The following is a 27,025-nucleotide window of genomic DNA, read 5'->3' on the forward strand; positions in this document are numbered from 1 at the left end:
ACAATACATCTCCGATCCGTGCAGGTGGAGAACAGACATGTTATATTTTCTGTCACCTCTGCCACGAGGGTCTCTATCGCTAGAGAAAGGTGTGGGTAGGTATTCCTCCTAATGGTCAAAAAGTGTGCTAACAATTCGCCAGATCAACAATAGTCCTGTTGCTGTCTCGGTCCAAATTTGGAGTTTGGTTAGGTATACAACTCCCAGTGTCCATTATAAACATCCCCGGGTTAATAACCTGCATCAGTGTCTGGTCTGAAAGACCATCCCGCAATTCATTACATTCCGTACATAAACACCTCATCACATTTTTACAGCCACTGGTTCTCCGTCCGGGTTCCTCCTGGTTTGATGGTCGCCAGTAACGGGATGTCATCTTGGTGAATGGTGATGGGCCGAGTCTATCGGCATCATCCGAGCCATAGTCATCTTACAACACATATTAAGGCATCCAATGATTATACAACATACAATTATAATAACAAGTATTATCAATCCATGCATCAGGTAAAACCCCATGACCGAGCTATGAGAGCTGACTCTGAGCTGAATCCTACTGCAGGGTTTATATCACCCTTCTAGTCGTACTGACTAGCAGCTATCCCCGATCCTTATCATGTGTGTGTATACATGTCGTGATTTGTAAACTGTGCACGGAAATCAACTGTAAATTCATCCATCCTGCAGACTAGTGGCAATAGACTCTGTATTGTTCTTGCCTCAAGTCCAATCACCGTGAACCATAGCTGTCACTACTCAGGAATATAACACAATAGCTATATCCGTGTGTTCCACTACCTCCAAGGCATCTGATTACCTTGGGGTAGCAGCACCGTAAAAGCTTCCTCATGTCCCTTAGAAACAGCACACAACTCAGTCCATCAGCGACCAAAAAGGTTTTCATCCCTCACTGGTATTATTTATGATATCATGTACTATCCACTGATTATCTCGCTTTATGAATTGCAGAAGCTTCAATCAATCCTGTTTTTATTCCTGACTCCCTCACACTAACATCTAACATTGTACTGAACCATGCTTCCAGCCCCGGTTTACATGAGACAATACTCAGTTTTCTTCAAATCCCTTTTGTCCGTTATCATTTTCCTTACAGCATGGAGTGTATACTTGCCATTATTTGTTTGTTTGTTTTTCTACTTTGCAATAACACCACTTGCACATTCAATACAGTCAACTTTTGGGGTTACAACCCAATTGAATCCATACATAACAGTCCCTAACAACTTACAGGACATTTCGTCCGTAATAACTATTACACTCTCCAATGCAATATTGTTTGCTGCATTGGTTACAAATTTCCCGCCGTGGCATCAAGCTGCCAAAATTCCTAAATTATTGTCATTTAAAATGCGGGGGTTCCTCGTCAGTCGCTGCCGTCTGCCAAGACCCTGAATAACTCCATCGCATAGTACATACCCCGTGGAGACCACAGATCATTCATCAGCTGACGTGCAGTTCGAGATGTCTGACCGGAGGTTTCACTATTGAGGAATAATTTGATATTTTGATTTGTTTCTAACCCGTAAGGTTTTCCTTCTGGGCTCTGTCGTTTAATTCCCTCAAATATGTAGCCAATTGTATCATTAGTTTCCCCCCCCCCATACTGTCTAAAACATTCTTCTCTGGAGTGTATTTCTCGTTCTTCATCTGTGTTATTTTTGCTTCAGCTGAAAACCAAATGAACCAAAGGCGGAGAGGACCCTATTCCTTAATTTGTATCTTTCTATTCTTGTTTGGATGTTCCAGAAGTGCCCTCTCCAGGATTCCGGATTTCCATTTATTTCCCTTATCATCCTTGACCTACATCATACGATTAAGGCCTGTTAAGCCTCCTTCTCCTATCGTTGCACCCCTGAGTGAGACTCAAAGAATCTCAAACTCCTCTTTTGCTAACTCAGTGATCCAAGCGGGTCGAAACTTTCCCTGTTACATGTCGGATATTGCTACTGCATGTACTTTAATTCCTTTAATTTTGATTACGACCGGATTTTTATGAAAATAATTTCCAATCATGATATTTTCACTTTATCATCTGTCCTAATGATGCTGCTAACAGGTTTCAATTCCCTGGTATCCCGCTCCACTGATTCCATTATACTAGTAAGTGCAGTTATCCCCTGCCACTCACAACCAAACATTTCTTTTTCCTTGGCCGAGCAGTTTGGGGATATGATCTATCCTGTGGCACGGCATCATTGCAGTGATACAGTCTCTAAACACTGTTAGGTTAATTTTACGTCCCCGGGTCATCCCAACATCTCTTAAACTACGTACTCCCTCACTAATTGGTACCACAAGTTTATCACTTCTTCACAATCCTGCACATCCTTTCCCAATCAGTTCGTCGTCAGCTTGGTTTTCTCTGCAGTAATTACAATTATCATTATCACACCATCCCATGTCAAAAGCTATCATGTGGTCACAAACTTCGATCATCAGTGTTGCCTGATGTTTCACAAAACAATTATGACAACTGAATTTCCCTGGGAGCCAAAGCATTTCCCCATTTCTGTTGTTCTAAATGCAATATCAACTCACCTGAATGCTATATCTGCCATTCTCCTAGGTTTCATATGATTACTCCCTGTCCAAACTACTTGGCTACAGAACGTGCCACATCCTTGACACAATGTTTCATTATGTTCACAATGAATCATTTTAACTGGGGTCCATTAATAACAGCCCTTGATCTATCATCCCATATTCTCAATTCCTTACTAATTATGTTTCTTCGTTTGCTGCCGATAGGTTGCCTATGGATTATAATAATCCCTCTTTTATCATTTAATTGTGTCGGATGTTTTAGTTCTGATACAATTCCTTTGCTCCAGATGCCACTGATTCTCTAATTCAACGTCCCCCGTGTTGCTATCAGCTTTGATTAAAAAGTACAAATTACTTTTGCTGCTCCTAGGAAAAAGAGGGCCTGCATACTCTAGTGACCATTCTTCCATCAGTGTCTCAGTTTTTTTCTATGCTACTCCCTGTTTCTTTACTCCCTGTTTCTCCACCATTTTCTTTCCTGAATTTTAAAAAAAAACATGGATGCCCCCCCCCCCCCCGGCTTGTCCCTCGTCCTCCTTAACTTTACTACCATCTGTATATACCACCCAAGCATTTACCAACTCTGTTCTGCTAACTGATTTATCAAGTTTCTGTCCCTTTTTAATGTCATGAATAAACATTAAGGCAGGGTTTAAAAGAATGGTTTCCCATCGAGCTGTATTCGCGCCTTGCTGGCAACCCTGGCTCTTGGTCAACTCTTGTCAATTCTAAAAATTCAACTGTGACATAAATTTTCTTTCCGGCTGATAAATTTTCAATCTCTGCTATCCTTTTTGTTATGGCTGCCAGACATTTTGCAATGTCCGAAAACTTTTGTTCAGCCCTTGACCAATTTCCTGTCAATGTTTGATAGGTGTCTGAGTACTGTGATTAACAAGCACCATACCATATCCATTTGCGTACAGATCAAATTTAATGCTCAAATCGTCCTCTTCATGTCTCTTCTAATGGCCCGGATGTTGCTACAGCTGTTTTTAACTGGTCCAACCTTCTCTTCGGCAGGAGCTAGGGAATGTAGATTGGGAGCAGCTGTTTAAGGGTAAATCCACATTTGAAATGTGGGAGTCTTTTAAGGAAAGGTTGATTAGAGTGCAGGACAGCGGTGTCCCTGAGAAAATCAGGGATAGAAATGGCAAGATTAGTGAACCATGGATGACGGGTGGAATTGTGAGACTAGCTAAGATGAAAAAGGAAGCATACATAAGATCTAGGCGACTTAAAACTGATAAGCTTTGGAGCAATATCGGGAAAGTAGGACAAATCTCAAGAGATTTGGGTGGATAGCAACAAACTTTTTCCAAGAGTGGGGGTGTCAATTACAAGGGGTCACGATTTCAAAGTGAGAGGGGAAAAGTTTAAGGGAGATGTGCGTGGAAAGTTTTTATGCAGAGGGTGGTGGGTGCCTGGAACACTTTGCCAGCGGAGGTGGCAGAGGCGGGCACGATAGCATCATTTAAGATGCATCTAAACAGATATATGAACAGCGGGGAACAGAGGGAACTAGATCCTTGGAAAATAGGTGATAGGTTTACATAAAGGATCTGGATCGACGCAGGCTGGGAGGGCCGAAGGGCCTGTTCCTGTGCTGTAATTTTCTTTGTTCTTCACTGGTTCACCTAAAATCCCCTTTTAAAGTTTAATAAATGGGTCTAGCATAAAGACCAAAGTCTTCCACTACTGGTCTCAAATACCCCCAAATTCCCATGATTTGCTTACCCCCGTTTCGTGAAACGGGCGCTGCGATTCTAGCAGCTTTCTCTCTCATCCCAACATTGGCTTCCCCACCTGCCCTTGACACTGACTACCTAGATAGTCGACTTCGCTCCTGCCAATCTGGCATTTCTTTAGCCCTATCTTAAACCCTGCTTCATTAAGTGTTTTAATAATTTTGGTCACTCTTTCAACATGTGTCCCCCTGATCATCATCTCCAATTAACACATCATCAATATATACTAAAGCCAAATCATCTTTAATCAACTCCCTTACTATTGCCTGAAAGTGGTCTGGGGAATTAACATATCCTTGTGGCAATTTACAGTATACGTAATGTTTAGTGTCAAAGGTAAATGCTGTCTTTTCCCTGCTGTCTGGGTCTAACGGTACACTCCCAAATCCGTTGGCTAAATCTATACTAGTTAAATAAGTTTTGCCTGCCACCTTCTCCAATGTAGTTTGTGGATTTATTAAATACCGTTTATCCTTCTCTTTTTTCTTTTTGTAACCTTATTTAATGCTTTGTAATTCGTTACCATTCTAAATGTACCAGCAGGCTTGCTAACTACCTGAAGTGGGCTATTCGTCGCTGCATATGTGACTTCTTGAATGATTCCGTGCTGTTCTAACTCTTTGATCATTATCTCCAGCTCGCATTTGGCACCTCGGGTCAAGGGCTATTTCTTTTACGGCCTGTATCGTCTCCCTAGATCGTGTGCTGGAATTGTGTGCTGATTAACCCTGTGTCATTCTTTCTATTGCGAGGTTTGCTTTCCTTATTTCCTTTACGTTGCTGCACGGTAGCATTGTGGATAGCACAATTGCTTCACAGCTCCAGGGTCCCAGGTTCGATTCTGGCTTGGGTCACTGTCTGTGCGGAGTCTGCACATCCTCCCCGTGTGTGCGTGGGTTTCCTCCGGGTGCTCCGGTTTCCTCCCACAGTCCAAAGATGTGCAGGTTAGGTGGATTGGCCATGATAAATTGCCCTTAGTGTCCAAAATTGCCCTTAGTGTTGGGTGGGGTTACTGGGTTATAGGGTGGAGGTGTGTGCTTGGGTAGGGTGCTCTTTCCAAGAGCCGGTGCAGACTCGACGGGCCGAATGGCCTCCTTCTGCACTGTAAATTCTATGATAATCTATGAATTGGTTTTAACATCTTAATTTTTATTTTTTATTTCTGCATCTATTTTTATTAATCTTCCCCTGCCATCAGATTCTCATTTCCTGATACTGCAAGTAATACTCCTAATCTAATTAAACTAGTATGGCAGGGGGGTGGGCACAGGAGCAATAGGTCAGAAGGTGAAAGCATTGAACAACAAAGAACAAAGAACAAAGAAATGTACAGCACAGGAACAGGCCCTTCGGCCCTCCAAGCCCGTGCCGACCATACTGCCCGACTAAACTACAATCTTCTACACTTCCTGGGTCCGTATCCTTCTATTCCCATCCTATTCATATATTTGTCAAGATGCCCCTTAAATGTCCCTATCGTCCCTGCCTCCACTACCTCCTCCGGTAGTGAGTTCCAGGCACCCACTACCCTCTGCGTAAAAAACTTGCCTCGTACATCTACTCTAAACTTTGCCCCTCTCACCTTAAACCTATGCCCCCTAGTAATTGACCCCTCTACCCTGGGGAAAAGCCTCTGACTATCCACTCTGTCTATGCCCCTCATAATTTTGTATACCTCTATCAGGTCGCCCCTCAACCTCCTTCGTTCCAGTGAGAACAAACCGAGTTTATTCAATCGCTCCTCATAGCTTATGCCCTCCATACCAGGCAACATTCTGGTAAATCTCTTCTGCACCCTCTCTAAAGCCTCCACATCCTTCTGGTAGTGTGGCGACCAGAATTGAACACTATACTCCAAGTGTGGCCTAACTAAGGTTCTATACAGCTGCAACATGACTTGCCAATTCTTATACTCAATGCCCCGGCCAATGAAGGCAAGCATGCCGTATGCCTTCTTGACTACCTTCTCCACCTGTGTAGCCCCTTTCAGTGATCTGTGGACCTGTACTCCTAGATCTCTTTGACTTTCAATACTCTTGAGGGTTCTACCATTCACCGTATATTCCCTACCTGCATTAGCCCTTCCAAAATGCATTACCTCACATTTGTCCAGGTTAAACTCCATCTGCCATCTCTCCGCCCAAGTCTCCAGACAATCTAAATCCTGCTGTATCCTCAGACAGTCCTCATCGCTATCCGCAATTCCACCAACCTTTGTGTCGTCTGCAAACTTACTAATCAGACCAGTTACATTTTCCTCCAAATCATTTATATATACTACAAAGAGCAAAGGTCCCAGCACTGATCCCTGTGGAACACCACTGGTCACAGCCCTCCAATTAGAAAAGCATCCCTCCATTGCTATCCTCTGCCTTCTATGGCCTAGCCAGTTCTGTATCCACCTTGCCAGTTCACCCCTGATCCCGTGTGACTTCACCTTTTGTACTAGTCTACCATGAGGGACCTTGTCAAAGGCCTTACTGAAGTCCATATAGACAACATCTACTGCCCTACCTGCATCAATCATCTTAGTGACCTCCTCGAAAAACTCTATCAAGTTAGTGAGACACGACCTCCCCTTCACAAAACCGTGCTGCCTCTCACTAATACGTCCATTTGCTTCCAAATGGGAGTAGATCCTGTCTCGAAGAATTCTCTCCAGTAATTTCCCTACCACTGAAGTAAGGCTCACCGGCCTGTAGTTCCCGGGATTATCCCTGCCACCCTTCTTAAACAGAGGAACAACATTGGCTATTCTCCAGTCCTCCGGGACATCCCCTGAAGACAGCGAGGATCCAAAGATTTCTGTCAAGGCCTCAGCAATTTCCTCTCCAGCCTCCTTCAGTATTCTGGGGTAGATCCCATCCGGCCCTGGGGACTTATCTACCTTAATATTTTTTAAGACACCCAACACCTCGTCTTTTTGGATCACAATGTGACCCAGGCTATCTACACCCCCTTCTCCAGACTCAACATCTACCAATTCCTTCTCTTTGGTGAATACTGATGCAAAGTATTCATTTAGTACCTCGCCCATTTCCTCTGGCTCCACACATAGATTCCCTTGCCTATCCTTCAGTGGGCCAACCCTTTCCCTGGCTACCCTCTTGCTTTTTATGTAAGTGTAAAAAGCCTTGAGATTTTCCTTAACCCTATTTGCCAATGACTTTTCATGACCCCTTCTAGCCCTCCTGACTCCTTGCTTAAGTTCCTTCCTACTTTCCTTATATGCCACACAGGCTTCGTCTGTTCCCAGCCTTTTAGCCCTGACAAATGCCTCCTTTTTCTTTTTGACGAGGCCTACAATATCATTCGTCATCCAAGGTTCCCGAAAATTGCCGTATTTATCTTTCTTCCTCACAGGAACATGCCTGTCCTGTATTCCTTTCAACTGACACTTGAAAGCCTCCCACATGTCAGATGTTGATTTGCCCTCAAACATCCGCCCCCAATCTATGTTCTTCAGGTCCCGCCTAATATTGTTATAATTAGCCTTCCCCCAATTTAGCACATTCATCCTCGGACCACTCTTATCCTTGTCCACCAGTACTTTAAAACTTACTGAATTGTGGTCACTGTTACCGAAATGCTCCCCTACTGAAACATCTACCACCTGGCCGGGCTCATTCCCCAATACCAGGTCCAGTACCGCCCCTTCCCTAGTTGGACTGTTTACATATTGTTTTAAGAAGCCCTCCTGGATGCTCCTTACAAACTCTGCCCCGTCTAAGCCCCTGGCACTAAGTGAGTCCCAGTCAATATTGGGGAAGTTGAAGTCTCCCATCACCACAACCCTGTTGTTTTTACTCTTTTCCAAAATCTGTCTACCTATCTGCTCCTCTATCTCCCGCTGGCTGTTGGGAGGCCTGTAGTATACCCCCAACATTGTGACTGCACCCTTCTTGTTCCTGATCTCTACCCATATAGCCTCACTGCCCTCTGAGGTGTCCTCTCGCTGTATAGCTGTGATACTCTCCTGAACAAGTAACGCAACTCCGCCTCCCCTTTTACATCCCCCTCTATCCCGCCTGAAACATCTAAATCCTGGAACGTTTAGCTGCCAATCCTGCCCTTCCCTCAACCAGGTCTCTGTAATGGCAACAACATCATAGTTCCAAGTAGTAATCCAAGCTCTAAGTTCATCTGCCTTACCCGTAATGCTCCTTGCATTAAAACATATGCACTTCAGGCCACCAGCCCCGCTGTGTTCAGCAACTTCTCCCCGTCTGCTCTGCCTCAGAGCCACACTGTCCCTATTCCCTAGTTCTCCCTCAACGCTCTCACCTTCTGACCTATTGCTCCCGTGCCCACCCCCCTGCCATACTAGTTTAAACCCTCCCGTGTGACACTAGCAAATCTCGCGGCCAGGATATTTATGCCTCTCCGGTTTAGATGCAACCCGTCCATCTTATACAGGTCACACCTGCCCCGGAAGAGCTCCCAGTGGTCCAGATAACAGAAACCCTCCCTCCTACACCAGCTGTTTAGCCACGTGTTTGTCTGCTCTATCTTCCTATTTCTAGCCTCACTGGCACGTGGCACAGGGAGTAATCCCGAGATTACAACCCTCGAGGTCCTGTCTTTTAACTTTCTGCCTAGCTCCCTGAACTCCTGCTGCAGGACCTCATGCCCCTTCCTGCCTATGTCGTTAGTACCAATATGTACAACGACCACTGCCTGTTTGCCCGACCCCTTCAGGATTCCCTCTACCCGTTCGGAGACATCCTGGACCCTGGCACCAGGGAGGCAACATACCATCCTGGAGTCTCTTTCACGTCCACAGAAGCGCCTATCTGTGCCCCTGACTATAGAGTCCCCTATAACTATTACTCTTCTGCGCTTTGACCCTCCCTTCTGAACATCAGAGCCAGCCGTGGTGCCACTGCTCTGGCTGCTGCTGTTTTCCCCTGATAGGCTATCCCCCCCGACAGTATCCAAAGGGGTATATCTGTTCGAGAGGGGGACAACCACAGGGGATTCCTGCACTGACTGCCTGCCCTTTCTGGTGGTCACCCATTTCTCTGCCTGCACCTTGGGTGTGACCACACTTACATAACTGCGATCTATGACGCTTTCCGCCACCTGCATGCTCCTAAGTGCATCCAATTGCTGCTCCAACCGAACCATGCGGTCTGTGAGGAGCTGCAGTTGGGTGCACTTTCTGCAGATGAAGCCATCCGGGACGCTGGAAGCCTCCCGGACCTGCCACATCTCACAGTCAGAGCACAGCACCCCTCTAACTGACATTGCGTCAATTAATTAAAATTAAAATTTGTCTTTTTTTTTTTATAAATTTTTTTTTTTTTAATTACAAAGTTACTGTCAACTATCTGTTTCCTAGCACTAGATTTCTAATAGAAATGCGATAGCTAACTATAATATTCTCCGATCTCTGGCTTAGATATCCTCTAAATTATAATTAAGTTATTATGTTTAATTAGTTCCCAAATACTCAAAAAAATTTAGGTTAGAATCCCAACCAGCCACTCAGGTCACAGCTTTTCTGTGATGTCACTTCAGTTTCCCCCCGACACACACAATTTGAAAAAAAGGTATAAAAGTAAAAATCACTTGCTTACCTTCTGAGATGTTCTCAGGTTCTCTCGCTGGCAGAGACTGCTCCTCCACCTCCAATCCTTGACCTGCACAATGCTAATAATATAATAATATAATATGGCACTTACCTTACACCAATGGGTCTTATTATTAGGTTAGAGGAGGAGGGCGGGTGGGAGACATTGAGGGAGAACTAGGGAATAGGGCCAGAATGGCTCTGAGGCAGAGCAGACAGGGAGAGGTTGCTGAACACAGCGGGTCTGGTGGCCTGAAGTGCATATGTTTTAATGCAAGAAGTATTACGGGTAAGGCAGATGAACTTAGAGCTTGGATTAGTACTTGGAACTATGATGTTGTTGCCATTACAGAGACCTGGTTGAGGGAAGGGCAGGATTGGCAGCTAAACGTTGATTTAGATGTTTCAGGCGGTATAGAGGGGGATGTAAAAGGGGTGGCGGAGTTGCGCTACTGGTTAGGGAGAATATCACAGCTGTACTACGGGAGGGCACCTCAGAGTGCAGTGAGGCTATATGGGTAGAGATCAGGAATAGGAAGGGTGCAGTCACAATGTTGGGGGTTTACTACAGGCCTCCCAACAGCCAGCAAGAGATAGAGGAGCAGATAGGTAGACAGATTTTGGAAAAGAGTAAAAACAATACCGTTGTGATGGGAGACTTCAACTTCCCCAATATTGACTAGGACTCTCTTAGTGCCAGGGGCTTAGACGGGGCAGAGTTTGTAAGGAACATCCAGGAGGGCTTCTTAAAACAATATGTAGACAGTCCAGCTAGGGAAGGGGCTGTACTGAACCTGGTATTGGGGAATGAGCCCGGCCAGGTGGTAGATGTTTCAGTTGGGGAGCATTTCGGGAACAGTGACCACAATTCGGTAAGTTTTAAAGTGCTGGTGGGATAAGATAAGTGCTAAAGGATAAGAGTGGTCCTAGGGTGAATGTGCGAAATTGGAGGAAGGCTAATTATAACAATATTAGGCGGGAACTGAAGAACCTAGATTGGGGGCGGATATTTGAAGGTAAATCAACATCTGACATGTGGGAGGCTTTCAAGTGTCAGTTGAAAGGAATTCAGGACCGGCACGTTCCTGTGAGCAAGAAGGATAAGTACGGCAATTTTCGGGAACCTTAGCAAGAGATATTGTAGGCCTTGTGAAAAAGAAAAAGGAGGCATTTGTCAGGGCTAAAAGGCTGGGAACAGACAAAGCCTGTGTGGAATATAAGGAAAGTAGGAAGGAACTTAAGCAAGGAGTCAGGAGGGCTAGAAGGGGTCACGAAAAGTCATTGGCAAATAGGATTAAGGAAAATCCCAAGGCATTTTACACATACATAAAAAGCCAGGGAAAGGGTTGGCCCACTGAAGGATAGGCAAGGGAATCTATGTGTGGAGCCAGAGGAAATGGGCGAGGTACTAAATGAATACTTTGCATCAGTATTCACCAAAGAGAAGGAATTGGTGGATGTCGAGTCTGGAGAAGGGTGTGTAGATAGCCTGGGTCACATTGAGATCTAAAAAGATGAGGTGTTGGGCGTCTTGAAAAATATTAAGGTAGATAAGTCCCCAGGGCCTGATGGGATCTACCCCAGAATACTGGAGGAGGCTAGAGAGGAAATTGCTGAGGCCTTGACAGAAATCTTTGGATCCTCACTGTCTTCAGGTGACGTCCCAGAGGACTGGAGAATAGCCAATGTTGTTCCTCTGTTTAAGAAGGGTAGCAAGGATAATCCAGGGAACTACAGGCCAGTGAGCCTTACGTCAGTGGTAGGGAAATTACTGGAGAGAATTCTTCGAGACAGGATCTACTCCCATTTGGAAGCAAATGGACGTATTAGTGAGAGGCAGCATGGTTTTGTGAAGGGGAGGTTGTGTCTCACTAACTTAATAGAGTTTTTTGAAGAGGTCACAAAGATGATTGATGCAGGTAGGGCAGTGGATGTTGTCTATATGGACTTCAGTAAGGCCTTTGACAAGGTCCCTCATGGTAAACTAGTACAAAAGGTGAAATCACACGGGATCAGGGGTGAGCTGGCAAGGTGGATACAGAACTGGCTGGGTCATAGAAGGCAGAGAGTAGCAATGGGAGGATGCTTTTCTAATTGGAGGGCTATGACTAGTGGTGTTCCGCAGGGATCAGTGCTGCGACCTTTGCTGTTTGTAATATATATAAATAATTTGGAGGAAAATGTAACTGAAAATGAATGAAATGAAAATCATTCATTGTCACAAGTAGGCTTCAAATGAAGTTACTCTGAAAAGCCCCTAGTCGCCACATTCCGGTGCCTGTTCGGGGAGGCTAGTACGGAAATTGAACCGTGCTGCTGGCCTGCCTTGGTCTGCTTTCAAAGCCAGCAACTTAGTCCTGTGCTAAACAGCCCCTACTGGTCTGATTAGTAAGTTTGCAGACGACACAAAGGTTGGTGGAATTGCGGATAGCGATGAGGACTGTCAGAGGATACAGCAGGATTTAGATTGTTTGGAGACTTGGGCGGAGAGATGGCAGATGGAGTTTAATCCGGACAAATGTGAGGTAATGCATTTTGGAAGGTCTAATGCAGGTAGGGAATATACAGTGAATGGTAGAACCCTCAAGAGTATTGAAAGTCAGAGAGATCTAGGTGTACAGGTCCACAGGTCACTGAAAGGGGCAACACAGGTGGAGAAGGTAGTCAAGAAGGCATACGGCATGCTTGCCTTCATTGGCCGGGGCATTGAGTATAAGAATTGGCAAGTCATGTTGCAGCTGTATAGAACCTTAGTTAGGCCACACTTGGAGTATAGTGTTCAATTCTGGTCGCCACACTACCAGAACGATGTGGAGGCTTTAGAGAGGGTGCAGAAGAGATTTACCAGACTGGTGCCTGGTATGGAAGGCATTAGCTATGAGGAGCGGTTGAATAAACTCTGTTTGTTCTCACTGGAACGACGGAGGTTGAGGGGCGACCTGATAGAGGTCTACAAAATTATGAGGGGCATAGACAGAGTGGATAGTCAGAGGCTTTTCCCCAGGGTAGAGGGGTCAATTACTAGGGGGCATAGGTTTAGAGTAGATGTACGAGGCAATTTTTTTACACAGTGTAGTGGGTGCCTGGAACTCGCTGCCGGAGGAGGTGGTGGAAGCAGGGGCGATAGTGACATTTAAGGGGCATCTTGATAAATACATGAATAGGATGGGAATAGAGGGATACGGACCCAGGAAGTGTAGAAGATTGTAGTTTAGTCGGGCAGCATGGTCGGCACGGGCATGGAGGGCCGAAGGGCCTGTTCCTGTGCTGTACTTTTCTTTGTTCAAAGCTCCGGTCCCATATTATTATTCCCTAAAGCTCTGCCTGCAATGTAGTTAACGTTCTAAACTTCATTTCTTCTGCTAGTGACTTTCTTGCAACTAAGCGGGCACTAGGACCCAGTGGAGCTGTGCCGTATCACTTCCTTTCTACTGGGATCTTCCTTTCCCCCTGTGTAATCTTAAAATAAAGTTTTAAAAATCCATAGTCTTTGCTATATGAAAATCCCCAAATCTTAAATTTGATGTGTAGTGAGTTTACAGAGAAAATACTGAAATCTCTACAATTTGGAACTCACCGAACAAAAATTTTTTAAGTGTAGGTACATCATGGCTGCCTCTAATAAAGGAGCACATGGCCTCAATTCACCGAATGCCTAGTCTTCGCATTTCAATTTTAGATTCCTTTGTTCTCTCCTCTTTTTCTTTTTTAACCAACCAAGACTATGCCGAGTTCAACTAATCATTTACAAATCCCAATTTATACATTTTGATTTTGCTTTTTGTTTACTTCCTGAGAATTGTGTTCTAAATAACTTCCACAATGTTAATCATTATTACTGATTTTCTAAAGAACTTTCAAATACTTACCCCATTTTAAATCTCACTGTATACCTCCTAATTGATGTGCAACTTTGTTTTGCAAAACAAAACATTTTAAAAACTAGGAATACCAGAGGAAGTTCACATTCTTATTAAACACACACACTCATTCATCCACCAAGATCTCCACTCAAACGAAAGGAATTCAAAGCATCATACTTTCATTCATCTCAACCAACTGGACAATAAAACTTTGAATTTGCACGTTTTTTCCCTTCTTCAAAACTGTAAAGTAAATTTAAACATTCCTGAAACCTCCTCTTTTCCGATACGGTTCTGAATTATCCAAGTCTCTGGTTCCCCCTAGTGGCCAACTTTTCTCCCACTTCTTCATCTCCCAACTTTTTCACTCATGAGACATATCTCCCCCGAACAAAATCCAACTTTAATCAATTCTAATTGTACAGCATTGAATTGTCTCCAGAACATTCCCTCAGTGGTCTTAACTGAATTGGCTGTAACATTCCCTCAACTCGTTAAAGGCCTTAACCGAATTAAAGTGTAATTCAATACAACCAATTTTAATTTTCAACATGCAAACTGAATTCCGAGGCACATTCCCTCAAGCCCTAGCTGAATTGTCCCCTCAAATTCTCTCAGTTAAATAGCCCTCAATCGTACTTATATCAATTGAAATTAGTTTTCTAATCCGCCAGACTGACCTTTGATTTCGTCGAGACGCCTTACCTGACCATGTGCGAGTGATTAAACTTCATCAGACTACGAGACAGAGGAAAACCGACATGGTCATTTTCCAGCTACTCGCGTCATGGGCCCATTTCCTCTCTCTCTGTCCGAGATCAGTTTAAACCACCCCCTGAGAAGAACCCACTCATACGCACCCCAGTCAGATGCACCCTGTGCACCACCTTGAACTAGATCAGGCTTAACCTCACACATGAGGATGTGAAGTTGACCCTCTAAAGAGCCTCACTCCACACTGCCCCTCAAAGACAAAACCTAGCTCATCCTCCCATTTCCTCTTTACGTCGCCGTCGGTGGTATGGGTGGTGGTGATCAGGGGCGAGATTATCTCGTTCAAGGTGCAGGTGGATAGGGAGGTAAGAGAGGAGCAGCAGCGGTTGGGGGACAAATGTTTGCAAGTGGATGGGAACTATGTGTAAATTCCACTCTGGAACTTTTGGCTAGCAGAAAGGAACTGCAGATGCAGTTTGAACTTTTGTCTACAGGGAAAGCGGTGAGCTAGGCGAGGCGGGCGAAGGGTGTGGTGTACGAGTACGGGGAAGAGGCCACTCGCTTCTTGGAGGGACAGCTCCGCTGGCCTCTCGGAGGTTCAGGTTCGAGATTGGGTGAGGGGGCTGGTGGTTGTGCCGGAGCAGGTGAATAGGGCATTTGAGGAGTTTTATAAGAGGTTGTACGTCGGAGCCCCCAGGGATAAGTTGGATATGAGTATATGAGGGAGTGTTTGGAGGGGCTGGCATGTCCCACGGTGGGAGAGGAGGATAGAGCAGGATTGGAGGAGCCAGTGGAATTGAGAAGATAGGAAAATGCAAGCGGGTAAAGCACCTGATGGGTTTTATAAGAAGATTTTGGATAGAATGGCGTTACTGTTGGTGGAGAGGTTTGAGGATGCATTAGCTGGGGGGAGCCTTCCGGAGATGATGGGACAGGCATCTATTTCACTTTTGTTAAAAAAGGATACAGACCCGGTGGAGTGTGGGTCGTTTCAGCAGTATCTCTGTTGAATGTGATGCCAAGATTCTTGCCAGATGTGTTAGCGCTGAAGTTGGAGGAGTGCCTTCCACATGTGGTTGGGGAGGACCAGACAGGGTTTATAAAGGGTAGGCAGTTGTCCTTGAATGTGCAACGCTTGTTAAATGTGGTGCTTTCGCCATCAGAAGGGGGGAAGCGCAGGAAGTGGTGGTGCTGCTGGATGCGGAGAAGGTGTTTGATTGAGTAGAGTGGAATTATTTGTTTTCGGTATTGGAACGGTTTGGGATTGGGCCAAATTTGTGGCGTGGCTCAAATTATTGTCTGGAACCGAAGGTGAATGTACGTACGAATAAGGTGAACGCGGGATAGTTTCAGCTGCATTGGGGATCGAGGCAGGGGTATCCCATGCGCCCCCACCCCCGCCTTTTGTTTGTGTTGGCGATCGAGTCTTTGGCCATTGTGTTGAGCATCTCAGAAGTGGAGGAGGATTAGTGGGTGGGTGGGGGGAGCATAGAGGGTGGCTGTCTGCTGATGATTGGGCCCAGCTCCATAAATTTAATTTTACAAGCCTGTTGGGCAGGGTCAAGGTGGATTTGGCCCCCTATTATTGGTAGGCCGGTGCAGGTGGTAATGATGAAATGTTTTGCCGCAGTTTTTGTTTTTATTCCAGTGTTTACCGGTCTTCTTGCTGAAAGCGTTTTTTATGGGAGTGGTTGATTTTGTCGTTTGTTTGGGCAGGTAAGGCCATGAGAATTCAGAAGATGGATGGTGCTTCAGAGAGGGCGGCAGTCAGGGGGTTTGGCCCTGTCAAATCTCCTGTATTATTATTGGGAGACGAATGGCGAAAAGGTGCCGGACTTCGGCAGGGAGTCAGAAGCATTGTGGGTGAGGATGGAGGCAAGCTCTTACATGGGGTTGCGGTCGCTGGCAATGGCGCCGTTCCATTTGCCCCAGGGAAATACTCTGGTAGTTCGGTGGTGGTGGCCACGCTGATTTCTGCAACATTTTAAGTTGGGGGCAGGGTCGAGGCTGATGCAGATTCGAGAGAATCATGGGCTGGATTCTCTGAATGTGGGGCTATGACCGGAGGAAGTGTAGTTTTACAACAAAATAAATCGGTGAGGCCCCAGCACTGATCCTCCGACTGGAAGGGGCGAGCAGCCGCACCACGTAAAATGCGCAGCCGCCCCAATATAAATGCCTGGAGAAGTGCCGGGTCCGTGACCACGTATGCGCAAGGCGACGACCTGCAGAGGACATGCCATACAACATGGCGCCAACTTACCAAATTGTACCTCCCATCAGTCCCCCCCAGCCCTCGCCGAAGCCCCCCCCCAATTGGTCAATCGGGGGAGGGCGTTCAGGTAATGTCCTGAGCCTGTCCCAATGATGAGCAGCGTATTCCATGATGCCGCCGTTTTGGAGGGAGCGGAGCATCCCAAAACTGGCAGCCCCCAATCTGGTCGTAGCCAATTTCAATATCGGCGTCGGGCAACGGAGAATCCCACCTCATGTGTTTGAGCCTACAAGACCAGATGCTAGGTTTTCAGGTTTGCGAGGAGCAGGGGTTGATGGAAATGAAGGACTTTTTCATGGAAGGGTGATTTGCAAGCTTGGAGGAGTTGACGGAGATGTTTGGGGTTCCACAGGAGGGGGCCTTTAGGTATATGCAGATGCGATATTTTGCAAGGAAGGTGTACCCTTCGCTTCCTGTGACACCGCTGTTGGTGGGGGTGTTGTTGGTGATGGAGTTGGAGGAAGGTGGGGGGTCATCTCGATAATTTATGGAAGGGTTCTGGAGGAGGATGTCGTTAGAGGGGCTAAAGCCAAGTGGAATGAGGAGCTGGAGATGGGGTTGTGGTGTGAGGTGTCATGGGAGTGTCCCGTTAAGAAATGTTTTGTCTTATCACATGGCTTCAGTGATGTCATTGTGTGGGTGGAGCTGGGCTGTGGCTCTGAGTTCTACTTTCATTTTGGTTTGGGCTTCTTTTGTGGCTCTGATTTTTTGTTTTTGTTTTGTTTTGACATTTGGCTGCTGGATTCAGACAGAGAAGTCTTGTCCTGTCTCTATCCTCATTTTAAAAGCTGTTTCCAGAATGCTTGATAACTTGGAAAGAAATAATAGCTTTCTAGAAGGAATTCAAACCTGCTTCTTAGGAAAGAAAACAAGAGCATCCATACCAGGGCTTCAGTGCTCTGTTCTGGGCCACACCTTTGAAAGGGGGGTACTGGTTTATGGGATCTTGTTATTAAGCTGAAGGGGGAAATTTATCAAGGATATTTGCAAGTGGTGTGGGAGAGGTCCGGTCAACCACGTACACATGTTCTGGTCCTGCTCGAAGTTGGAAACATTTTGGAGGTAATTTTTCAGCACCTTGTCAGCAACCGCACGCTTGGACTTGGAGCCCAGTCCCCGGGGGGGGGGGGGGGGGGGGGGGGGGGGGGGTCATATTTGGGATGTCAGACCAGCCGGAGCTGCAGGTGGGAGCGGGGGTGAATGTTTTAACCTTCACCTCGTTGATTGCCGTCTTGAAATTCAGCTTCTCCGCCCTATGCCTCAAGTGTGGCTGATGCAGTTCCTATATCTTGAGAAGATGAAGTTCACCTTGAGGAGGGCAATTGAGGGGTTCCATAAGAGATGGGGTGTACTTATTTGGGAGAGGGCTGGGCTGGGTGGGGTTATTCTGAGTTATATAGTTGGGGGTGTTCTTTGTTCATTTCGTTGGGGGTTTTGTTTTAAATATAAAATGTTAAAAACTGAATATTTTTAAAATACAGTCTCGATGGTCCTTAGCCCACCTCCGAGAACCCGCTCCTTATCCAAATATCGATGAAACCTGACTGTGAACGCGAAGATGGCTGCACCAGTCTGAACTTCTGCCTCAGCGATCTATGAGCCTAGTCAATCTCAGGAGGGGCAGAAAGACCCCTTGCCCACCAACGTTCCGAACATCGGACGTATAGTCCGTGGAGTTGGATCCATCCAGCATCGATGATCCTTAAGTTCTGTCGTCTGGAACAGTTCTCCAGATCGTCACCCTTGGCCTTTCGCACTCTCCGCTCCTCGGCCAGCACTGCAATCTCTGCCTCCAGGGAGACAATCCTATCACTATGATCAGACAGCGCCACCTCTGTATAGTTGCCCCCCCTGAACCTCTATTGCCGTGCCCTAGCCAGGCTCTTCTAGTACAGCTACAACATTGACATCTACTCGGCAATGTGGAAAATTGCCCACATATGTCCTGTACACACAAAGCAAGACAAATTCAACCCAGCTAATTACCACCCTATCAGTCTACTCTCAATCATCAATAAAGTGATGAAAGTGGCCATCAATAGTGCTATCAAGCGGCACTTATCAATAACCTGCTCACTAACGCATAGTTAGGGATCTGACATGGTCACTCCTGCTCCTCTAGCCACAGTAATAAAATGGCCAGTCCAGTTTAATTGCTGGTCAATGGTAACCTCCAGGATGTTGATAGATGGGGATTCAGTGATGGTAATACCAGAATGTCAAGGAACAATGTTTTGATTCTCTCTCATTGGAGATGGTCATTGCTTATCATTTGTGTGCCGTGAATGTTACTTGCCACATCTCAGCCCAAGCCTGGATATTTTCCAGGACTTGCTGCAATTGCAAGTGGATTGCTTCAGTGTCTGAGGAGTTGTGAATGGTGTTGAACATTCACAACTCCTCAGATGCAAGATAATTGGCAAATGAAACAATGGCGACATGAGGAAATATTATTTCACGCAGTGAGTGGTTGGGATCTGGAATGCAAGTGTGATGGATGCGGGATCAATTGAGGCATTCGGGAAGGAATTAATTATCATCTGAACAGAAAAATTGTTCAGGGCTACAAAGAGAAAGCGGGGGATTGGCTTTCTGTAAATTGCTCCTTTGAGGAGCCGGTGCAGATATAATGGGCCAAATGGCCTCCTCTGCTGCAACAATTCTGTGACTCTGAAATGCAATTAATGTTATGAACATGGGTTGTCAAAAGATTTCTATCAAAGTATCACATAAAATACTTGTTGGAAAATTAAAAGCATGTTGTAATTAGATGGGCAGTGACAACACTGGTATAAGATTAGCTAAACAACAGAAAACAGGTAGCAGTTGTTTTTTTTTATTTATAAATTTAGAGTACCCAATTATTTTATTTTTTTCCAATTAAGGGACAATTTAGCATGGCCAATCCACCTAACCTGCACCTCTTTGGGTTGTGGGTGTGAAACCCACGCAGACATGGGGAGAATGTGCAAACTCCACATGGACAGTGACCCAGGGTGGGAATTTGAACCCGGGTCCACAACGTCGCAGTCCCACTGTGCAACGTGCTGCCCCCAGTAGTAGCTGTTTTGAGACCAGAGTGAAGTATACAGTGATGTTCCCAGAGGCTGGTACATCACATCCTTCTGATATATATTAATGACCTGCAGCTGGGCTTGCAGAGCATAATTTCAGGTTTGCAGATGACATGAAACTTGGAAATGTAATTTATCATGGGGAGAACAGAAAAAGTCTGGTGAGAGACGAATGCATGGCAGATCAAATTTAACGCAGACAAATGATGAATTTTGGTTGGATGAATAAGGAGACAGAACTAAACAATATAATTTTAAAAGAGGGTGTAGAAACAGAAAGACCAGGGTGTATGTAGACTTTTTCAGTTTGCAGAGTAAATTGAGAAAGCTATTTAAAAAGCAAATGGTACCCTTGGCTTTATATAAAGCAGGGAGGTTCTGCTAAGACTTTTTAAAACACTGGTTGGAACTCACCTGGAGAATTGTTTTCAGTTTTGAGAACCACGCTTTAGATTGGATGTCAAGGCCTTTTAGAGGGAAGAGATTTACTAGAATGATGCCCAGAATGAAGGTCTTCAGTTATGTGGATAGACTGGAGAAGCTGGGGTTGTTCGCCTTTGAGCAGAGAATAGTGGAGATTTGATGGATATGTTCAGAACCATGAATGACTGAGGGATTTTCATAAGATTTCATGAATCTCAATAACACAAATTGATATACAATGTTGCCAATTTAGGAGATCTCATGAGTAAATCTTCATTAAAGCTCTTTAATAAAACCCTCCAGGCACGTAACTAAACTGCAAACTGATATGAATGTCTGCACTGTATTTATTATTATCCTTAGAGTTCCTTTTGTCAGGCAGATGTTTAACATTTATTTTGGGATTTGGATTCTGACAATACATTTAGTGTTCTTTTGTTTACAGTCTGTTTTTGCAACTTTTTGTACATTAGACTTTTAGCTTCACTGGTGAGTAAATAAAATAGTTCAAATGAAGAGCAAGGAACTAAATAGGCCTTATTATCTGCCTTCCTAGTGTCTGCATTTGCAATTATTTCCAAGCTGCTCAAATGGCTATTATTGCTATAGATCATGGGCGGGATTCTCCGATCCCGGGGCTAAGTGTTGACGCCATCTTAAACGCCAGAGCGTTTTACGACGGCATCAACAGGCCCCTAGGATCAGTGATCCTGCGCCGCACAGGGGGCTAGCACGCCACTGGAGCGATGGGACAGGCGGCACGAGTTTGCGCATGCGCGTGGGTTGTCGGCTCCGCTCCGGCCCCGACACAACATGGCGGAGACCTACAGGGGCCCGGCATGGAGGAACATAAGCCCGCCCACCGATCGGTAGGCCCCGATCGCGGGCCAGGCCACCGTGGAGGCTTCCCCCGCAGCATGAACGCTGAGGTCCCGCCGGGTAGGACCACACGAGAGCGACCCCGGCGGGAGTTGGCCTAACTCGACGGGCACTCGGCGCATCGCGCGGGGAGAATCGCCGGGGGAGCACTTTGAGCGGACCCTGACTGGCACTGCGCCAGCACCAATGGCAAATGAAGCAATGGCGACATGAGGAAATATTATTTCACGCAGCGAGTGGTTGGGGTCTGGAATGCAAGTGTGATGGATGCAGGATCAATTGAGGCATTCGGGAAGGAATTAATTATCATCTGGAAAAGAAAAAATGTTCAGGGCTACAGAGAGTAAGCGGGGTTTTGGCTATCTGTAAATTGCTCCTTTTGAGGAGCCGATGCAGATATAAAATGGGCCAAGTGGCCTGTGCGGAGTCTGCACGCCCTCCCCGTGTCTGCGTGGGTTTCCTCTGGGTGTTCCGGTTTCCTCCCACAATCCAAAGATGTACCGGTTAGGTGGATTGGCCATGATAAATTGCCCTTAGTGTCCAAAAAAAGGTTAGGTGGGGTTACTGGGTTACAGTGATTGAGTAGAAGTATGGGGTGAAACAGGGTGCCCTTTCCAAGGTCCGGTGCAGACTCGATGGGCTGAATGGCCTCCTTCAGCACTGTAAATTCTATGGAATCTATTCTATGGAATTATTCTAAACCAGGAATATTATAATAATCGCTTATTGTGACAAGTAGGCTTCAATGAAGTTGCTGTGAAAAGCCCCTGGTCGCCACATTCCGGTGCCTGTTCGGGGAGGCTGGTGCGGGAATTGAACCCACACGGCTGGCTTTGTGGCGGAACCCACAGACCAGCTGTCTAGCCCACTGGGCTAAACCAGCCCTGATATAGACTGGGTCTACTCAATTTCTTGTCATGGAACAATCCCTCGCTTGTGTTTTCCTGCATTTCCTACAAGTGGCAGTCATGGCTTCAACCTAGACTTTATGCTCTGGAATTACCGACTCCGTGATTCACTTGTGGTAATTAAAATCTGGAAAACTGCTGAGGGAGAGAGAGGGTATGAAAAGTGTCCAACATATCTAGTGTGATGACAGTTGTGCTACTGGCCAGGGACTTCTGCCAGGGCGGGGGGAGTAGTGGAGGGCAACCAGGTGGTGGGCCCTAGGGTCGGGGTGAATGGGCACATACCACCATTGCCGCAGCATGCAAGGCAGTCATCTGGCTGCACATGCCGCTGACTGTCAAACATGAACTTAGCGCCACAGGTCGTAAGAGTGCCTCCCCAGGCCACCCCACCCAGGTACCCTCTGTCCCCGCTGACCCATCAACGGGATGGGTGTGCTTCAATGCAACCAGGGCCATCTTCTTGGCTGGGGTGAAGGTGTTTGAGGAGTGGAGTGCCTGCTTGTCAGGCTCTCCCTTGCCGATCCCGACCCCGCCATATTACACGCCAGAATGTATTGAAGCTGCAATAGTTCCACATGCCGCAGGTGCCCGCCCATTAGGATGTTCTGAATCGCTCCGGGACCTATTGTGCATGTAGACCATCATGATTCAGTCCCAGTGTCAGCACTTAGTCTCTCAAACGGAGAATCCTGCCCCACATCTTTGATCAAGCTTTAGGTCAGACATTTTAATATCTGTTCCTTCAGCTTGGTGTGCTTTTTTTTTCTCCTCTCAGCTCTGAATTTTTAGAACCATAGAATCCCTACACTGCAGAAGTAGGCCATTTGGCCCATTGAGTCTTCACGACCCTCCGAAAGAGCACTCTATCTAGACCCACTCACCCTCCCCATCCCTGTAACCCCATAACTCCACCGAACCTTTGGACCCGAAGGGACAATTTAGCATGGCCAATCCACCTAACATACACGACTTTGGACTGTGGGAGGAAACCGAAGAACCCGTAAGAAACCCATACAGACACTGAGGGAATGTGCAAACTCCAGACAGACAGTCATCCAAGGTTGAAATTGAACCTGTGTCCCTGGCGCTGTGAGGCAGCAGTGCTAACCACTGTGCTACCATGTAATCATATATCAGTTAATATTTTACTGTTTTCTTAATTAATAAGTTTAAGAAAGTGAAAAAAAGAATAAAAAGAATCATGTGTATGATGCTTGAACTAAATTGTGTAACAAAAAAATTATATTAAAAGATACTACAATTGGAATATTGGTTTTATAGTAAGAATTGATGTGATAAATGTTATTAACACGCAGGTAACTTCGGAGATCGATACTTTGGCACCGATGCACCATCAGATTGGTACGAGAGTGATGAGGGCATGGACTACTGAATTCTGTATATCTAAGGGACCCAAGATAAATTTGCATGGAAGTAAAAAGATTGCACTTACTGTACCGGAACACACTTTTGACCGTATCTAAGAGGAACTGAACATTCCTTTTCCGAATTCAAATTATCAAATAAGCTTTATTTTGAATATTTCCAACTTTTTCATGAATTTAACTATATGTTATAAAACAGAACTTTTTTATGTTAGCGTTTTTGGAGTGCCAGCTATTTGCAAAATATATCTGATAATCTTTATTATTATTATCACAAGTCGGCTTACATTAACACTGCAATGAAGTTACTGTGAAAAGCCCATCCTTGCCACATTCCAGTGCCTGTTCAGGTACACTGAGGGAGAATTCAGAATGTCCAAATTACCTAACAAGCACATCTTTCGGAACTTGGGGAAAACCAAAGCACCCGGAGAAAACCCACACAGACACGAGGAGAAGGTGCAGACTCCGTACAGACAGCGACCCAAGTCGGGAATCGAACCTTGGACCCAGGCACTGTGAAGCAACAGTGCTAACCACTGTGCGACTGTGCTGCCCATATTGATATATATTTGATATTGTTACATAAGTTTATCTTTAATTAGATTGAAGTCTTCAGATATAGAAGCTTCGCTTAGAATCTCCTTCAAAAGAGGCATTCCCCACCCCCCTCCCACTCCCCATGGTGCCAGCATCATCCCTCTACCTAAAGATGTTAACTACTAATGCAACCTTTTACTGGTCTGGCTCCATTATGAAGTTAATATAAAACAAGAGTTCACTTTTTTTTAAGAAAAGACACGGGAACTAATCATTTAACTATTCATATTTTTAAAAATAATTACATAAGTCATTTTAATCAGTTCGGCTTATAATAAAGCACTACGGCTGACCTCCTTAATTTAACCACATTTTCAGTGTTACATATTTTATGGCCTGCTATTGTGAATGGAGACTATTTATTAAGATCATGTTAGTTGAAAAAAATTCCCACAGCACTTGCAGTCAAAGGTTAAACCAAATATAAGCACGTGCAATTGGTTTCCCCTCTTCATGATTACATTAAGACACAACTCAATTTTGAAGTTGTCAACAAATGAAAGTGCACGAATACTGTAAGACTCTCGGGAGCTTTTGATTTTTCAAAGTTAAACACCACATTGTCAAATAGTTACGGAAATAATTTGCATTTCTATCTTGCCTTTCACAACCTTGGGATGTGTCGATGTTCTTTACAACTAGTAAACTGATTTAATGTGCAGCCACTGTTAATCTGAAATTTGTATATTTAACATAATTATTACATTTTGCAAAATCAGACTTCCAATCACTTAACCATCTCATTTTGTTTTTAAAGAAAATGTAATTCTTGTGTTCTTTGGAGATGGGTATAAACTGTCAAGACTCAACTGCTCTGGAAAATAAATGGGACCTGAAGTGTTGTGCACTATAATTTATTATTGCTTAACTGGATATTCATGTGAACTAATACAATTTATACATCTGAATTTGGTCAATTTTATGGAGAGTATTTGGCATTAACTGTTTAACAGCTGCAATTTTAAATATTATTGAAGTATTGGAATGCTGTTGTTTAAATGAAAAATGTATGTTTAAGACCCAAAAGGCAATATTCAATTTATTTTTGAGTGGCAGGTGGGGAAGAGATCATTTGTTAAAATTACTAACTGAAAATGCTTTTTTTTTTTAATATGGAAATGTTCAGATGTCACGAGTTGTGTAATTAATGCACATGATATGCATAAACATTATGCAATCTTTGCTGTTTTAACTATATATTCCTTGCATATGCTAAAATTTGTATTACAATTGTGCAACATATTGAATGAATAATGGATGCTACTTATTTTCATTCCAGTTGGGATACCATAGCATTATAATAAGATGAGCTCCAATATTAAAACTTGCAGAAAGATTAAATTACCAAATTATGTTGGAACCTTTGCTGCTTTGGACAAAAATACTTGCAAAATAGGATGATGCAGCAATTTTTGCCTGAGGTTCATGCACTTGTCACCCATGGAACCAATCAACTTATAGAACGATGTGTCTTTTAAACACATTAATATATTACTTTTTGATAAAACATTGTTATATATTCCAAATATAATCAAAAATACTTTCTGGGTAAATTCCATTATTTTGTTGTTCTGTTCATTGTGTTCTTGTAATTTCTCCCCACTGAATCTTCTACTTAGTGGGAAAAATTACAAGAACATTTAGCATATTCTTTAAAAAAAGGAACTGTCATCCCACTGAGGTTGGCAACTCTATTGATGGCAGAACCTGCCACCCACGGATTGACTGTCAGCCATTTTCGAATAAGAACTATCTAAAGCTACCTCATCCTCAACGGATTTGGTTTGCTGCATGCCCGTTATGTTGTGCAGATGGCAGAATGCCACCCACAATACTGCAATATAAGGGAAAGCTTCCAATGTTGTATCTGTTTTTGCCCTGGAGCTGTTTCTCTGTGATACGAGTTCCAGTGCAATAATTCATTCTAAGGTGCCTTTTATACCAAAAGGTATATATAAAATATCGAAAGCAAGAAAGCCTTCACTCTGACCAATTAGCATAACAAATCTCAGTCCCAGGATTGTCACTATATCTTTTCCCATGCAGGAAGGTAATGAAGGATCACAAAGATGATTACTAAGAAAATTTGACCTATAAAGCCATGTGCATTAACTGCAAATTCCTGCGATTGATTTTTGTCTGGAATATTACTGGTGCATCAATAAACGTTTATTGCAGTTGCCATAAACTGCTTTACACCTAACCCAATGCTTGTGTGTACTATTAAATTATTTTACAGGTGTCACTACAAATTTTGATTTGTTCACTGATTTGCCTTAATCACAGACCACTTTTTTTTGCTTTGTTTTAATCATTGACAACTCATTTTGCAGTATAGTCAAGGAATAGAGTAGCTTTGTGATTTGCAACGTCTTTGGATGTTTGTATATAAGCAGATTGCCTTTTAATTTTGAGTATGGAAAGTGGCTAGAATGTTTATTTGAATGTAAAATTTAAAATTGCTTTTTTAATTTCCATTTGGCCAGCTGAGCAAGTGAAAGAATTGGATCAGCTATTTCTAGATACCTAGAAATTGTATGGGTGTCAAAATAAGAATTCCTTTTTTCCGAATGTGATTCAGAAGGAAAAACGTATTAAAGGATACCAAAGTAATATACCCACATGTTGTTTCCTTCGAAACACTATTTCCAGATAACGGTGGATTTAAGTGAATTTTCCTAAGAACGATACATGCATAGGCTAAGATTGCCCAGGAAGGTTGTGACTGGGTTATGTTACAATGTTAACTAATCAAAGTCCAGTAGAAGCCTGTTACATCATTTCAGCTCTAAACCTGTTATGGCTCAGGCGCATTCCAAGACGTGGATATAGTCAACCTCTTCTCCAAGTTTAATAACAATAGATAGAAGGGGAGAAATCAGACAAACACAAGCAAAAAAAAACAGTTTACATGTAACACTATACATCTGTTTCTTATTGCCAGGTTTAACAAATCAAGGAGACGATTGTCAATTAAAAGGAACTCTTTTTGGTGATCTTCCTTCTGTTGCTCGAT

General features: G+C 44.4%; 1 protein-coding gene across 3 annotated transcripts in view; it reads left to right on the forward strand.

The window, feature by feature from the left end:
* LOC140410645 (uridine-cytidine kinase-like 1) overlaps positions 1–26,217 on the forward strand; it is a 170,239-nt gene extending 144,022 nt beyond the window's left edge. For all 3 annotated transcript variants that reach the window (XM_072499009.1, XM_072499008.1, XM_072499011.1), the window contains one exon: positions 23,341–26,217. In XM_072499009.1, coding sequence (XP_072355110.1) covers positions 23,341–23,417 — 77 coding nt within the window. In that variant the 3' untranslated portion in view covers positions 23,418–26,217. The remainder of the gene's footprint in view (positions 1–23,340) is intronic.
* Positions 26,218–27,025: the final 808 nt, after the last annotated feature.

This window comes from Scyliorhinus torazame, chromosome 4 (genome assembly GCF_047496885.1).
Source record: "Scyliorhinus torazame isolate Kashiwa2021f chromosome 4, sScyTor2.1, whole genome shotgun sequence".
Lineage (NCBI taxonomy): Eukaryota > Metazoa > Chordata > Chondrichthyes > Carcharhiniformes > Scyliorhinidae > Scyliorhinus > Scyliorhinus torazame.